Source organism: Crocuta crocuta, unplaced genomic scaffold, assembly GCF_008692635.1.
Source record: "Crocuta crocuta isolate KB4526 unplaced genomic scaffold, BGI_CrCroc_1.0 scaffold130, whole genome shotgun sequence".
NCBI classification, from domain to species: domain Eukaryota; kingdom Metazoa; phylum Chordata; class Mammalia; order Carnivora; family Hyaenidae; genus Crocuta; species Crocuta crocuta.
Window position 1 is genome coordinate 8663281 of NW_027527920.1, and position 15317 is coordinate 8678597.

General features: G+C 53.6%; 1 protein-coding gene across 1 annotated transcript in view; it reads left to right on the forward strand.

The window, feature by feature from the left end:
* Positions 1-15317, forward strand: part of IGDCC3 (immunoglobulin superfamily DCC subclass member 3) — a 40482-nt gene that overhangs the window by 897 nt on the left and 24268 nt on the right. The window contains exons 2-3 of the mRNA XM_077745273.1: positions 1171-1191; positions 2700-3005. Coding sequence (XP_077601399.1) covers positions 1171-1191; positions 2700-3005 — 327 coding nt within the window. The remainder of the gene's footprint in view (positions 1-1170; positions 1192-2699; positions 3006-15317) is intronic.

The following is a 15317-nucleotide window of genomic DNA, read 5'->3' on the forward strand; positions in this document are numbered from 1 at the left end:
GGGGGGCAGGGGGATGCTGAGGACCGAGCCCCAGAAGAGAGAGTCTGCGCTGCGGCTCCAGGACTCCCGCAGGACGCGAGCCCGGACCGAGAAGTGAGGAGCGCGGCAAAGCAGGGGTTAGGCGGGCGGGCAGAGTTGGGGAGAGGGAGAAAGGAGCCACGGGGCACCGCGGGGCTGAGTCCCGTCGGAGGGAGCGAGCAGGGTGGACCAGAGTAGCCCAAGGCTGTTGAGACCGAACGCAGCAGATCGCGGGGCGGAGGCGGGTCCGAGAGGGCACGTCCCGGATTTGGAACTGGGACTGGCACCCGGTGTGCGCAGCGGAGACCAAGGAAGAGGAGGAAGCGGGGTCCGGGAGGGCCGCGCCTGGGGAGGGGAGACCCACGACGGACCCCGCGAGCCGAGGAAGGGGAAGGGAAGCCGGCTGAGAGGGAGAGAGCGGCGGGGACACCCACGTGCCCGCCCTTCCCCGGAGGGTGCACCGGCGGAGTGCCCCCGTCCCCAGGCTCGGGGATCTGCCCGCGTTGCTGCTCAGAGCTCCGGCATCGCCACCCTGTCCCTCTGTGGCTGTAATGGGCCCATCTCACGGGAGAGGAGTGCAAATCTAGTCCCTTCCCCTCCCACCCCACATTCTCGGCAGACACTCGCCCGGGCAGTATTCTCTCTGTGCCCAGCTCCGGAGAAGGATATCGCGTCCGCATCTAGGAGAAGAAACTTTATCCCTCAGCAGCCAGCTATACCGGGGTTGGGTTGGGGGCTGAGGCCGCTGAAACGCAGGACAGGGGGAGGGTGCGTAGGGGTTCGAAGGAGTGTAAACCCTCAAAAGTCTTAAAATATGACACATCCCTGTGTTTGGGGGAATCGTCCGTAACCCCAGCCCACCTCCATCTTTCTCCCCACCCACTTTCCGTCTCCCCCAACCAGGGAGGTCTCTGGTCTGTTGGGGAGGGGCCAGCTCCAGGATCGCTTGTTCCCTGGAAATGTGACGAAGGGTCTGTGGCTGCCCTTTCAGACCAGGTGGGTTCATTCCTTCTGGAGTGAGGTTGTAACTGGTCTGGTAAGTTGCTCGCTGGAGAAGTTGGGGACTTGGCGTCACGCCTGGGATTGGAGCCCTTGTCCTTCCTATCGGGGTTCTCCTGATTCCCGGATCACCTTCTTCCCCTTCTCTTCCAGCTGTTTTCTTCTACAGGAGTGGTGAGGTCGTTGAGAGTAAAGGTTCTAGAAACCTGCCTCTTCCTGAAATTTGGGGAGTCTGAGTTGACGCTTGGTATCCCTTCAATTCTCCTTATGACCAAGGCAAAACAGCCAGAACAAGGCAAACTCAGAGCATCCTAGGGGAGAGGCTGCCGGGCTGGGCCATAGCCTAGCCTGTACCTAGTACTGGACCCACACATCCTGCTCCCTGCCAGGCATCAGACCAGGCCTCAGATGGCTTTGCCAGCAAAAATAAGCAACGATTCATTACCATCTCACTGTATCTTTCCCTAGAACATCTACCTTTTCTTCCCCCACAGCCACCAAATGTTGATTTATTTATTTTAAAGAGAAAAAGCCAGGGAGGAGCACAGGGAGAGGGAGAGATTGAATCCCAAGCCGACTGAACTGTTGGCACAGAGCCCAGCATGGGGCTTGAACTCACAAACTATGAGATCATGACCTGAGCAGAAACCAAGAGTTGAATATTTAACCAACTGAAGCACCCAGGCACCCAGAACTTCTACTTTTTCATAGTGACTTTGAGTCTGTTCATTTTGTTCAACTCTATGATACAAGCCTCAATATATTCCTGATTTATTTTCTCTTAAGTATTTGTTTCTTTGTTTGTTTGTTTGTTTGTTTTTGAGGGTCAGGGGAAGGACAGAGAGAATCCCAAGCAGGCTCCATTGTTGTCAGTGCAGAGCCCGATGTGGGGCTTGATCTCAGGAACCCGTGAGATTGTGACCTGAGCTAAAATCAAGCGTTGGCCGCTTAACCCATTGAGCCACTCAGGGGCCCCTATGTTCCTGATTTAAACAGATGAGGAATGGGAGGCTAGGACAGGTTGAACACTTGACCTAACGTCACACCCTGCAGGTCTGTGAGGCTTCAGCATTTAGCCAGAGTGACTACAAATGTGGCAGCAGCTGTGTTGTAGTCAGTCATTACTTTTTGGATCTCAGATTTGTAACTCTCTGGCATCAGTTTTCTTAGCTGTAAAAGAGGGAATGGTACAAATAATCTCTCTCTCTCTCTCTCTCTTTCTCTCTGAGATGGTCTGCTTACTGAGTAAAATACTGCATGAGGCGGCACTTTATAAGGCATAAAGTAAGTTCTATAAATTTTTTTAATGTTTTTATTTCTTCCTGAGAGAGAGAGAGAGAGAGAGAGAGAGAGCGTGAGCAGGGGAGGGTCAGAGAGAGAGGGAGACACAGAATCTGAAACAGGCTCCAGGCTCTGAGCTAGCTGTCAGCACAGAGCCCGACGCGGGGCTTGAACCCACGAACCGTGAGATCATGACCTGAGCCGAAGTCGGATGTTTAACTGACTGTCACCCAGGTGCCCCATAAGTTCTATATATAATAGAGATTTCTGTTAGCATTACAGAAAGGTGGGGTGGGTGCGCAGATCCAGAGAACTTGGAACACCTGTATATGGAGTTCTTCCTGCCTGTTCATTTGAACACTGATGTCTCCTTTTCCTCTCATCTTCCCGGCCCCGTACAGGTCTTGGCCACTCGGCTGAACTGGCATTTGCTGTGGAGCCAAGCGATGATGTTGCAGTCCCTGGGCAGCCTATAGTGCTGGGCTGCAGAGTGGAGGGGACCCCTCCGGTGCGGATCACCTGGAGGAAGAATGGGGTGGAGCTGCTCAAGAGTACCCACTCCACCTTGCTGGCCAATGGGTCCCTGGTGATCCATCACTTCCGGCTGGATCGGGGAGGCAACCCTTCAGATGAGGGTGACTATGAGTGTGTGGCTCAGAACCGCTTTGGGCTGGTGGTCAGCCGGAAGGCTCGAATCCAGGCTGCAAGTAAGTGGTCACCCTTTACTGTTCTGTCTGAGACTGGGTATCAAGGGTCCGCCTAGGGGTTGGGGGCACGGGGAGCAGTTCTGTCTTCTGCAGCCTTGTGGAGGACTAATTTCTTAGCATGGGTCAGTTGAGAGGAACATAGTAATCATTTGTGGTGGTGGAATTATATCACATATTCATTTAATTGACTGGAATGTAATTTGACAAGAGCGTAGCCAAACACTGTCGTGGGGAGAGGGAGAGAGAGAGGGTGAGTCTTATCCAACTCTTGGGTCAGTGTGTCTTAGCTTCCCTATGCTTGTGAACACCCAGGCCATTGAGTGGGATTCTTGTGTTTAAAGAAACAACAGTCATACTTTATGGGTGATTTAAGAGAATTTTGAAGGGTAATTTGGCTACATGCCATTTTAAATTACGTGCTGATTTTCAAATCTTTTGGGTAGGATAGGACTCACTATGCCAGTAATGATATTCTGAAGCTTGTCCACAATTTGTTTTCCAAAAGTCATGGCAGAAGAATTTCAGTGTTATCACAATGATGACGTCACTCCCCGTTCACCTTTGTGTTAATGTACTTGGGTTTTGTTTTTTTTTTTTTATTTCAGCTTTATCGAGGTATAACTAACAATAGAGTTGTGAGAGATTTAAAGTGTACGTTGTGGCAACTTGCTATAGGATGTGTTTTGAATGAGAGAGAAAAGGCCAGGCAAGGTGTTTACATTCGAGGATTGTGCTTTGCTTGCACTGATGGACCGCCAGTTGTGATGAAGTATGGCTGTGGTCTACTAACTGTCCTGCAAAAATTCTGTTGTACTTTAATCTGCGCACACTCGTGGGTGTCTAAACCGAATTACCTATGGACTCGGCAGTGGCAGGTTTTNGGGGAGAGCGGTGGGGGGCGGTCATGGTTGAGAACTGCTGCCCTTGAGAGAGGGCAAAAGTTTTAGCAAGTGGTAAGTGTTCTCTGCCCCAGAACCTTATACATCTAGGGGAGGGGGTGTCCCCTAAAGAGGCTGCTTAAAGAGGCAACACCTTAAAGGTGTTGGTAATCATTCTAGTTAACACTTAGCAAGTGCTTGCTGTGTCCTGGGCTCCCTGCCTAAGTGTTTTTACATGAATCATCTCGTTCAGTCATCGTCATGACCCAGGGGGATGGGCAGTGCTTGCCCTTCTTTTACAGACGACCACACTGAGACTTAGAGGGATTCCGTGACACTGCAGTAGGCAGAGTAGCCGGACTGCGGTCCAGGCAGCCTGAACCCGACCCCCTCCCGCTGAGCCCCTGTGGCATGCTGCCTCTTCCCTGGCTGACGGCTGAGTTTCTTCCTGGCTCTGAGGGCATTTGCACAGTTGCTAGGAATGGCTGGTGAGTGATGAACCGTTCTGAGGCAGGAGCCCTCTCATTGAGTTTAAGATGCCCCTTTGTTCTAAAGAAGGCTGATCCAGGCCCCATATGGAGCTCTCTGGGAGGCAGCCCTGCACCTTGAGACGGAATCACTTCTGGCTCAGTGACCCCACAACCCCAGCCCTGAGCGGTGTAGGGAAGGCTGGCGCAGCCCTTGAGCAGATGGCCGGGTGTGAGGAAGAGAAGCGTGGACGTGGACGCAGGGGTGGGGCCCCCGGGGAGATTTGCCCATGAGAGAAAGGAGACTTCTCAGGGAGATGACCCCCATACTCTCTCTGGCTTGTGTCAACACCGGCCCCTGCATTGCTGGCCTAGAATCCTGGGAGATAAATCCCAGGTGTTTATATATAGCTAATTGTAAATGTGCTTTTCTATAAATGGTAATACCTTCAAGATGTTTGGTTTCCTTAAACTCCCACAGTATGAGAAACTGAGCTGTGGGCAGTGGCTGGGGGAAGGGCCGCTGGGTGAGGTCAGCCTAGTTAATCCTTTGGGGTCCTGGGGACAGCTGGGGGGTTGCCTCCGAGAGTGCTGGCAGTCTGATGCAGCCTCTCTCTCCCCCGCAAGGCTTGTGACCCAGGGGGGAGGGGGGATGCTTGGATACCAAGCAACCGGGTGGCTGGATCTCCTTTTCTCACTTCACAAGCTGATGTCCCTAGAAACCTCCAAAGCTGATTAGCTGCCTGAGTTTTCTCCTTTGGTAATAACTCCCTGCCCGTGTGCCTGCAGGCGCTGCAGATGTTGTGTGACACGGGAGGGTGCCTCGCCGAAAGGTGTGAGGAGCCCTCTGAAGACCCCTGCTTCTCTTGCCGGCTGGGGGCAGGGGGCTGATGGGGAGGGGCCATGCTAAGCGCTCTGCTCACAGACACAGTCCAGCCCTGCGGGGGCATCTGAGCTTTGGGCCAGAGGTGAGGCTATGAATGCCCCGCCTTCCATCCCAGCAGTTTCACATGCTGTCATTAAAAGATATCCTGACCAGGGCCGGCTACACTGCAGGCTGATTCCTTGGGTGCTTTGGGTCCAAATACCTCCTTTAAAAAAATTTTTTTTTAATGTTTTATTTATTTCTGAGAGAGAGAAAGAGGCAGCGTGAGCAGGGGAGGGTCAGAGAGAGAGGGAGAGACAGAATGTGAAGCAGGCTCCAGGCTCTGAGCTGGCTGTCAGCACGGAGCCCGACGCGGGGCTCGAACCCACGAACCGTGAGATCATGATCTGAGCCGAAGTCGGACACTTAACTGACTGAGCCACCCAGGCGCCCCCAAATACCTCGTTTTTAGGAGGGAGTGGCTCAGGGTCCTAAGAGTATTCATGTGTCCAGCATGTCTGGGTTCCCTGCCCTGCAGTTCCACGTGCTTACGTTTAGAGGCTGCAAACTGAGACATTTGTTAATAATGAGACAGACTGCGGACAAGTTAACCTCTCTGGGGCCCAGTTTCCTCACCTGTGAAATGTGCGTTTAATCCTACTCTACGGGATGCTTGTAAGGACTAACCCCCACCCCGCGATTTGCCTGGCACATAGGAGGCGCTCAGTAACGGGAGCCAATACTGTATTCTTCATTTAAAGGTGATTTTACTGACATTGCCAGCAAAAGCAAGCTGCCTGACTCTGCTCCCAGCCCCCAGCTTTCTCCCTCACTGGGATTCAGTTAAGAAGTACTCCAGGGAAATCTACCAGGGAGTGGAATTATTGGAACCAGAGTGCAACTTGCTCTGTTTTAACTCCTTCCTGGGAAGGCCTGGGGATTCTCCGAAACCTCAGAGTGTGGGCTGAAGCGGAGTTGGCCTGTGAGACCCTCTGCCATCCCTCTGGAGGACTCTGGGGAAGGCATGTGAGTCACCTGACCCAGTGGGAACATGTGCATTGGCTCACACCTGTTGAGGTCTGTGTTTCCGGGATGACCCCAAAGAGGGATGGGGCTATGGGGAGCCTGGCTGGCTCAGTCCGTGGAGTATGCAACTCTTGATTTCGGGGTTGTGGGTTTGAGCGCCACATTGGGTGTAGAGATATTTTAAAAATAAAGTATTTTATAAGAGAGAGAGAAATGGGCTAGATACAAGGAGGGGGGATGATTGAGGGACCCACCACCCCCTCCCCTCAGGCAGACACCCTCAGTCCCTGCCCTGTACTTCCTGGTCTCAGGCCCCTTGGAGAACTGGAGCAAAGATCTATATGATCTAGACCAGGACTTCTCAAATCCTACTGTGCCCATGAAGTACCCAGGGAACATGGTACAATTCATGTTTTGAATCAGTAGGTCTAAGCCAAGGACTGGGGTTCTGCATTTCTAACAAGAGCCCTGATGAAACAGACTGATGCTGCTAGTCCAAGGTGCTAGAGCAGAGCCCACCCCCAGGTCATGATCACTGGTGTGGGAGGTCTGTGGGTGGCACAATAGTTGGGGTGCAGGGCCACCCTGGGTGGCTGGGTTTGAACTCCCGCTCTGCCATTCACTGATGACTTATTAACCCTCTCGAGCCTTTGTGCCCTCATCTGAGACAATGGTCACAATCCCATCAGCCTATCAGGGCTGCTGGAGGATTAAATGAGGTGATGGATGTAAACCCCTGGCACAGGGCTTGACACCTAGAAAGTGATCATTAAGTAGTATTGTTAGTGCTAGGTAGTGACCACTCATTTAGGAATTCAGTCTAGCCTATCTCCAGGTTCTCAAAGAGCCAGCATTGCCTTCTTCCCAGCCTGGGGCTGTCCTGACTGGGAGGGCCCAGCGTTGGTTGTAAGGGTGGGCTGTGGAAGCAAATGTGCCCCAACTGGATGGACTTGGGCTAGTCACTTAACTTCTGGGAGTCTTTATTTTATATATATAATATATATATTTTTATCTTTTTAAATTCCAGTGCAAGTTGTTTACACTCCACTTTTCTTTAAGTTTATTTATTAGAAATCTCTACAGCCACCATGGGGGTTGAACTCATGACCCCGAGATCAAGAGTCTCATACTCTACCAATTAAGCCAGCCAGGAACCCCTTAACCTCTCAGAGTCTTTTTTTTTTTTTTTTTTTTTTTTTTTGGGGGGGAAANATCCAAAGCAGGCTCCCTACTGTCGGTGCAGAGCCCGACATGGGGCTCGATCCCACGAACCATGAGATGGTGACCTGAGCTGAAATCTAGAGTCAGCCCTTAACCGATTAAGCCACCTGGGTGCCCCCCTCTCACAGTCTTTAAAATGGGGGAAATAGTGCTTACCAAGGAGGAATGTTGTGAGGATTACCCATGTTAGTATGGGAAAATAACTTAGCACAGTGCAGAGCACTAGAAAATGTTCCTTAAATAGGGTCGCCTGGGTGGCTTAGTCAGCTGGGCAGCCCACTTCGGCTCAGGTCATGATCTCATGGTTCGTGGGTTGGAGCCGCACGTCGAGCTCTGTGCTGACAGCTAGCTCAGAGCCTAGAGCCTGTTTCAGATTCTGTGTCTCCCTCTCTCTCTGACCCTCCTCTGCTCACACTATCTTTCTGTCTCAGAAATAAATAAAATGTTAAAAAAAATTTTTAATGTTCCTTAAATATTAACATTATGATTCTGAGAAATGAGAAGTTCTGGGGCACCTGGGTGGCTCAGTCAGTTAAGCATCTGACTTCCACTCAAGGTCATGATTTCGAGGTTCATACATTTGATCCTGAACCAGACTTTCTGCTGTCAGCATAGAGCCCACTGCAGATCGTCTGCCCCCCCCAACTACTGTACTGTACATTTACAAATGGTTTAAATTACTAAAAATAAAAATATTTTAAAAATAGAAGAAGAAATGTGAAGTTCTAAGCTCCTCTAGGTGTGGTGATTCCAGGAAGGCCCCTGGTTTAGCCCAGATTCCTAGAAAGAGGCGGTGGGGGATGGCAAGAGGGAGAAAGTCCAAGTCTAGCCTCCTGCTGTCTCCAGACCGGTGAGTCCCCTACTTCTCTAGGCCCTCAGGTACCCACTTCTAAAGTCCGATTCATTCTCAACCAAGCTGAGGGAAAACGGTTTCACCAGCTATTCTGGAACCCTCTTTCAGCAGCAAGATCCACGGTTGTGTGCATCTGGGGAAGGGCCAGGGCATAGTCTGTGGAGCCAGGTTGGAGGGGGGTGGCGGGAGAACTGGGGGCTGGAGCTACTCGGGAGTACAGCGTGTGTGGGGAGGTGGGGCCCAGTGTATTTAGGGGACCCCGGAGTATTTCCGGGGAGGGCAGTAGGCTGCGGAGGGAAGTGGTTTCTGGCACAGTGGCTGGTAACCTCAGAGGCCTGTGTCACCTGGAGGTTGTACACTTCTGGCTTTTCTCTCCTCCTTGAAGGGCAGCTCAGCTGAGGTAGCCCCAAGGAAGCCTCCCCACTGCCTCTCAAACACACACATCTGCCCACCCCATAGAACAGGACCAGGTGCTGCTGAAATGGCACAGGCGTGATGAGTAGATGAATGGCAATGCCTACGCCTGCTCTCGTGCCGGGCAGCGTGCCCACCTGTATGTATGCCAGAGGATAAAGGTCAGGCCCTTTTACATGCCAGTCAGTACTCCACACTGACCCCCCTCTGACACTCCTGAGAAGCTGTGAGGTATGATGGAAAGGCCCTTGCCCGGACACCAGGAGTCCTGTGTGGCTCTGGGCAAGTCACTCACCCTCTCTGCGGGTTGCTTTTCTCATTGTAGAATTGAGCGGTTGGACTCCGGTTCATCTCTGCTCTAAGGTGTTAAGGCTTCCTTGCCGTCCAGCCAGTCCTCGGGATACATTTGCCTCTGCTGGACCTTTTCCCAGTCTATTCTTGCCTCTGTTTGTCCCTTACCTGATCCCTCCCCAAAGACCACTTAGCTTACAGTAATTTCTTCTTCCCCCTCCTTAGGGGGGGCAGTATTTGCGCTCTGTGGCATTGAGCCTCAACCTTCCGCTTACACTGTTAAGTAACTGTTTGGGGGCTGGATCTTCCATCTGTCTCCTCGACTAGATTTTAAGCTCCTAAAGGGCTTCTCTTTTGTATTTCTCACGTCCCCTGCCTGTGGAGCTTGGTAAAAACTAAATGAACATGTGGGTGTCCGGGTGCAAAGCTCTGTCTCTATTGCCGCTTCTCTTTTGCTTTCTCCCTCTCTCTCTCTCTGTCTCTTCTGGCTTTGTAATTAATAGTACAGCTCAGAGGAACAGAAGCTTGTGAACAGGGCGGATCGGCAGGGGAATATCGCACACTCAGGGCACGATCGTGGGGCGGTTGCTGCTGCATGTTTGTCTCCAGAGGAGCTGAGACTCTTCCTCGCCAGATGGGGCATGAAGCGGAGACCAAATTGCTTGGTACCCTTCATGCCTGGGTCTCGGGGTCCCCCGCCTTGGACTTTATTCCCTGGCTGGATGAGGCCCCTGTCCCTAGCCACCCTGGCCCCAGCTGAGGGGGGAGGGCCCCGCTCACCCCCACCCGCAGGACTTGAATGTGGAAGTCGAATGCTTCTGGTTCCCACACCTTGGCTCCACTGTCGCAGGCAGCCAGCTGGCCCCTTGAACACAATGTGCAAATCTCCTCTGTTCCTGTTCCCGGCATTGTCCGTGGCCGGGCGCCTTGGCTGGGAATGTGGGCCGGTGAATAGGAGAGGCAATGGCANTGTGTGTGTGTCCATGTAAGAGAGAGAGAGAGAGAGAGACTTTTCATAACAGCTTGAAGGCTGTTCTACACCGTCTTCAAAAAAGTAGAATGGAACAGAAGGGCACCCAGGATGGAAAACCAAAGAACTCGCTTCTGTCTTTGTTTAAACTGGACCAAGTGATTCCAAAAGTGTTTGCCTTGTGTAAATAACCTATGGCACCCAAAGATTCTCTGGCCATTGCCTTGTTGCAACAAGGAATGTAGAGACCAGTAGTGTGTGTGTGTGTGTGTGTGTGTGTGTGTGTGTGTGTGTGTGTTGCTACGTGGACCTGTGTGGATACCTGGACAGACAGGTACATGCCTGAAGGATGTGCTTGGGGCCCAGGATTGGGGTCTATCTCTTCTCCAAGGGCTTTGCTGTGGGAATCCTGCTTCCCTTGGACACTGCAGCCAGACTGGAAGGCTCAAGTGCACAGAACAGGTGCAGGGGAAGAGGCAGTAAGTAGACGAGTTTTAGGTCCTGTGAGGGCTGATACTTACCCAGCCACTGAAGTGAGAGAAGAGGGAGGCAAGCCCTGGGTCTTTGGTGGAGGCTTACCTTATGGGCATGTGGTTATGGCTATCGCACCTTGGGAGCCTACGCTGCATTCTTATTTATTCATTAGGTGGGTGCCAGCAATCCGGCTGCGATCCGAGCCTATGGCCTGTGCTGCTCCACACCCCCATGAAGAACCGCTCTTTGATTTCTGGGCTTGTTCCCCCGGTCCCCAACTTTGTTCACCCTGCTCCAAGAAATGATAACTGTTTGTGACTGCCCTCAAATCTAAGGGAAGGACAGATGGAGGAAGCCCCAGCGACTTCCTGAGGAGGGGTGCCTGGATGCGTGATATGGGGACCAGTGAAGGTGGGAAGGCGGGGGTTGAGCAAAGGCGGACCCTGCTCTTGGCCAGACCCCAGACACCAGGGAGATGGCAGGAGTGGAGAGTTTAGGCTTAATAGCAGCCAGCAAGCCACCTGATTTAGGCCCGGGGAGGACAACTGGATGCAAAGGGCTCACATCCCAGCTTCTCCCGCCCACTTTTGTCTATCTCGTCTCTGGATGTTGGTTCAGTGCCCTTTGACACTCTCCCACAAACTGCCCTCCACCTCTGCCTTCTCGTGAGGCCACGCTTAGGGTCTCTGTCATCACCCCTCAGCCCTTGCTTCTCCTGCCCTGTCCTTTTTCCAGCTTCTCTCTCTATTGTTCTGTCCTTCTTCCTGCCTCTTTTTCCGGTTGTGGCAATTCCTATGTCCATCATCCTCTGCTCTGCTGGGAGAGAGATCCCTGTGTTTTGGGAGCAAAAGTAGGTGAGCACAGGCCTGGGCACAGAACAAAGAGATAGGAAGAGGAGAGGCTGAGAGGGTGAGATTCAAAGATGACCCCAGAGGAAAGGGTCCATGGCCTCCCTAGCAAGCCAGAGCCCCGCTGGGGGCAGACCTTCCCTGGGAGGAATCTGAGAACACTGGCCCCTGCTTGGGGCCTGTCTCTGAACCCGGACACTGACCACGGTGGGTGGTGGGGGCAGCCCTAGGCCGCTCTCTGGAATGCTGGTGTTGGGTTGCAGTGCAGATGCGAGCAGTGATAATGGGCAGGAACTGGACTTTCTGGTCTGGCTGCTGCCCCAAGGCCATTGGAATGTGAGGGGGGACTCGAAAGAGGCTCCAGGGCCCTAGGGTGGGCGGACGGAGACCAGACCACCTAAATGGAGAGGAGGGGCAGACCACCGTGAGAGAACCAAGTCCTCGCTCTTTCGCCGAGTTGCAGGCTACAGCAAAAGAACCCTTAAATTCCCAGCCTGGCTAGGCCTTGGAGGGCTTCCCAGCCTCCAGTGGGATCACAGGCATCCAGAGCAGTAAGACAAGCTTTAGAGCTCATCTAGTCCACCCTTCTCATTTTACAGACTTGAAAACTGAGTCCCAAGGAGGTAACCTGCCCAAGGCCGCAGCGAATCTTCCAGCTGCGGCAGGTTAGAGAACCTCTTGGGTGCGTCATACCTCTTGCCTTCCCAGGTGCCTCTCTGGTTGGGGAAGGGAGGGATCTTTTTATATGCTCTTCCCCAAGGGGAAACTGGTACACATATATGTATATTTCTGTTTTTCTTGTGTCCTGCTCTGCCCCAGGCTTTATCTGAGGCTGTAGTTCTGGATGTGAGCCTTAACCAGCAAATCTTGGGTGAAGGCTCCTGACATCCATGGTGTATTTCAGGGGCCTCCAAGTTTCCAAAGCACATTGGGTGCTGAGCTGAGTGATTTGAGGGCTACTTATGTGCTGGCACTTGTGGTGAACTAACTAGTAGAAGTATTGCTAGTGATATGGGGGCTGTGCTGTCCTAAGCCCTTTATGTATTAATTCACTTAATTCCCACAACACTTGCATTAATAGGTATTACTAGTCCTATTTTACAGATGAGTAAACAGAAGGCCAGAATGGTTAATTATCATGCTCAAGGGCACACAGTAAGTACGGAAGCTGGGATTTAAACCCAGGTCTGTCTGACCTAAAGTTCAATGGCCTGGGGATCCTTAGAGGAGGCTAAAGTCCCTTGAGAACATAATCAGAATTAATGCCTCAGAAATAGAGCTGGGTGTAGGGGTGCCTGGGTGGCTCGGTCCGTTAGAAATAGAGCTGGGTACCGGGGCACATACAGGGTGGAGGCGAGGAGTGTTGGGAGTAGAGAACAGCCTTGAGCCTTGGCTGAAGTGAGAGCTGCTTCCAGGTGGGCAAGTAGGGGCTACCCCCCTGCCCCCCTCCCTCGCCAGAGGCTGCTGAAGGCCCACAGTGTGGTGGGCCAGTTAGGCTGGGCGACTCTGTTTCTCCAGATTGTCTGGGGAAAGTCTCGTCCTACCCTCGAGGTGGGGCAGGGTGCAGGGTACGGGTTCCTGGAGGGAAAGGAAGTTGGGAGGGTGCTGGGGCTGCTGGCGGTGGAGGTGGGAGTTGCTTCTTCCCGAGGAGGAAAGACAAGTGCCCCTCCCCCGTGGGGCCCCCTCAGCTCCCTTTCCCTTTCTTGTTTCCGCATAATGACGCTGATTGCTCCACATCTGTCATAATTACTCTTTGTTTGAAAATTCAGAACAAATCACAGGAGAGGAACTGGTGTGGCTGGAGAAGGATCCGTCTCCCCAGGGGTCCTGTTGGAGGGGGGAGGAGGAGGAGAGAAGAGCCCTAATCAGCCTCCAGGAGCCAGGCTGCTGATTGTCCTTGTGCTGTCCCTCGCTTGGGCAAGGTGGCCTAAAGCCTCATGGAGTTACATGCCTCTCCCCACCCCCCCGCCACCACCCCCCCCCAAACCAAAGCTGCGGTCCCCTGCCTGCTGGGGTGGCTGGGGGAATCTGCTCCCACCCCAGCCTGGAGGAGGGGGTCTGTGTTTGGGCCCCTGCCCTCCTGGCCCTGAGGAACAATGGGTTGGATGGCAGGCTTCTTGGTAACCTGAGCAGCACAGCAGGGAGGAGCAGGCTGTGCCTACTGGAAGGGTGCAGGGGACCTTACAGGCAAGGGGAGTGGGACAGTTGTTGCTGGGGTCCTTGGATCAGGGCAGGCAGGTCTTGGAGTGACAGCCGGGAACAGGACGGGTACTTCCAGGAAGCACAAAATCAGATCATCTTGGGACCCAGCAGCAACCCGGGGTGCTCAGTGCTTCCTCATAATAACTCTCTGGCAACCCGTGCTGAGTTCTGGTTCCTGGTGCCTAACCCCAGCCTATGGGCTCTTGGTCTGGAGAGGCTGATAACTCCTGGGGGAAGGGCTCTGGCCTGGGGCCCTGCCCGCCATGGGCATGCCTCCATGTCCTCTCCCAACCTAGCCCCTTCCCACCTGGGACTGTGTCTGCAAAGACTCTGCACAATTTTCTGGGGAGAAAGCAAGGACAGCCTAGAATTCGCCCCCAGACCCCACCTGTAATAAAACTCCACTCGCTCTTGCCATGGGACGGTGGTGAGACCCCAGGCACCCTCGAGGAGCTGGAGCCGGTGGGAGATGCAGATAGATGCGAGCTGAGGACTGGTTCGGGGTTCTCGCTTTCTTCCTTCTCTTAAAGCTGGTGGGCCTCAGTCTGTCTTTGTGGGAAATGGGAGGGAGCATTGACTGCCCTGCCTGATCTTTGAAGGGGAGAGAATGGGCAGAATCCAGGCATTTGTGGAGTGTAGGGTCCTAGCCCTCCCTCCCCATCCACCAACGGAGGCACCCTTTATTCAGGCTTTGGTGTCAGCACGGCAGACGGGCAGGAGGGAGGGCGGAGACCTGAACACAGGGCCCCACAGGACGAGGTGCTTGGTGTGCACTGGTTTGGAGGGGATACCTCGAGCCCCACTGACTGAGGGTCATGGAAGGTGCTTGGATCCACTCAGACACCATTCTTACTTCCGTGCTCTTCCTGGACCTCACCTCCAGCTTTTAAAATGTAAATGTTCAACTCATCCCTGTGTGACTTTGGACCCATCCGTTCCTTGGCCTCAGTTTCCTCATGGGTGGAAGGTGGTGTGTCAAGCACCAGCTTAAAAGATTCCTAAAGCCCCTTCTCACTTCTAAAGTTCGGAGACACGGACTTGACTTTGTCTTGCACAGCGCCCCTCCTCCCCACCCTTCCCTTCCGTGCCCCCCTCCACGCTCGCCCCAGATCTCTCCTCCATCTCCCTCTCTCCCGCGCTCCCGGCGCGCCACGGGCTTGGCCTCTTCCATTTTTAAATGTCAGGGTCAAAGTTTGGCAGAAAAGCTCTCTGGTCCTTCTCTCCCTCTCCTACCCTCCCCCTCCTCCCCACCCCCCACCGCTCCTGGCCGCGCTGGTGTCCCAGGTCCCAGGACTGCGGAGCGGACCCCGCGGAGGTCCCGAGGAGCGCGGTCGCTCGCAGGGACCGGCCCCCTGCCTCGCCTTGGGACGAGCGAGGGCAGTGTCACGAGAGGCGCTCAGCTTCTCGCCCACGTCGGGCTGGGCGGCGGCAGAATCAATGTGCATTCAATTAACCCCGCGCCGCACAGTCGCCGGCGGCAGTGCCCGACGTGTCTGTGTGAGTGTCAGTGAAGACGTGTGTGCATGTGCAAGTGTGAGCGTACGTTGTCTGTGAGTGTGTGGGTGCTCTCGCTTCCAGGACTCGGGGCCTCGGAACCACTACCCCCCTAGGCTGCCCTGACCAGGGTGGGAAGAGGCATTTGACCTGGTAACTTGGAAACTCACCCCTACCAGCCAGGAGCCTGGAACTGATCTGGGGGTGTGAAAGTGGAGAAGAGCAGAGGTCTGGAGGTCCCCCCACTTCTCCATCGTCTTGGGGTTTTAACCAGGAATCTCTGACAAGGGGCTAGAAAAAGACAAAAGT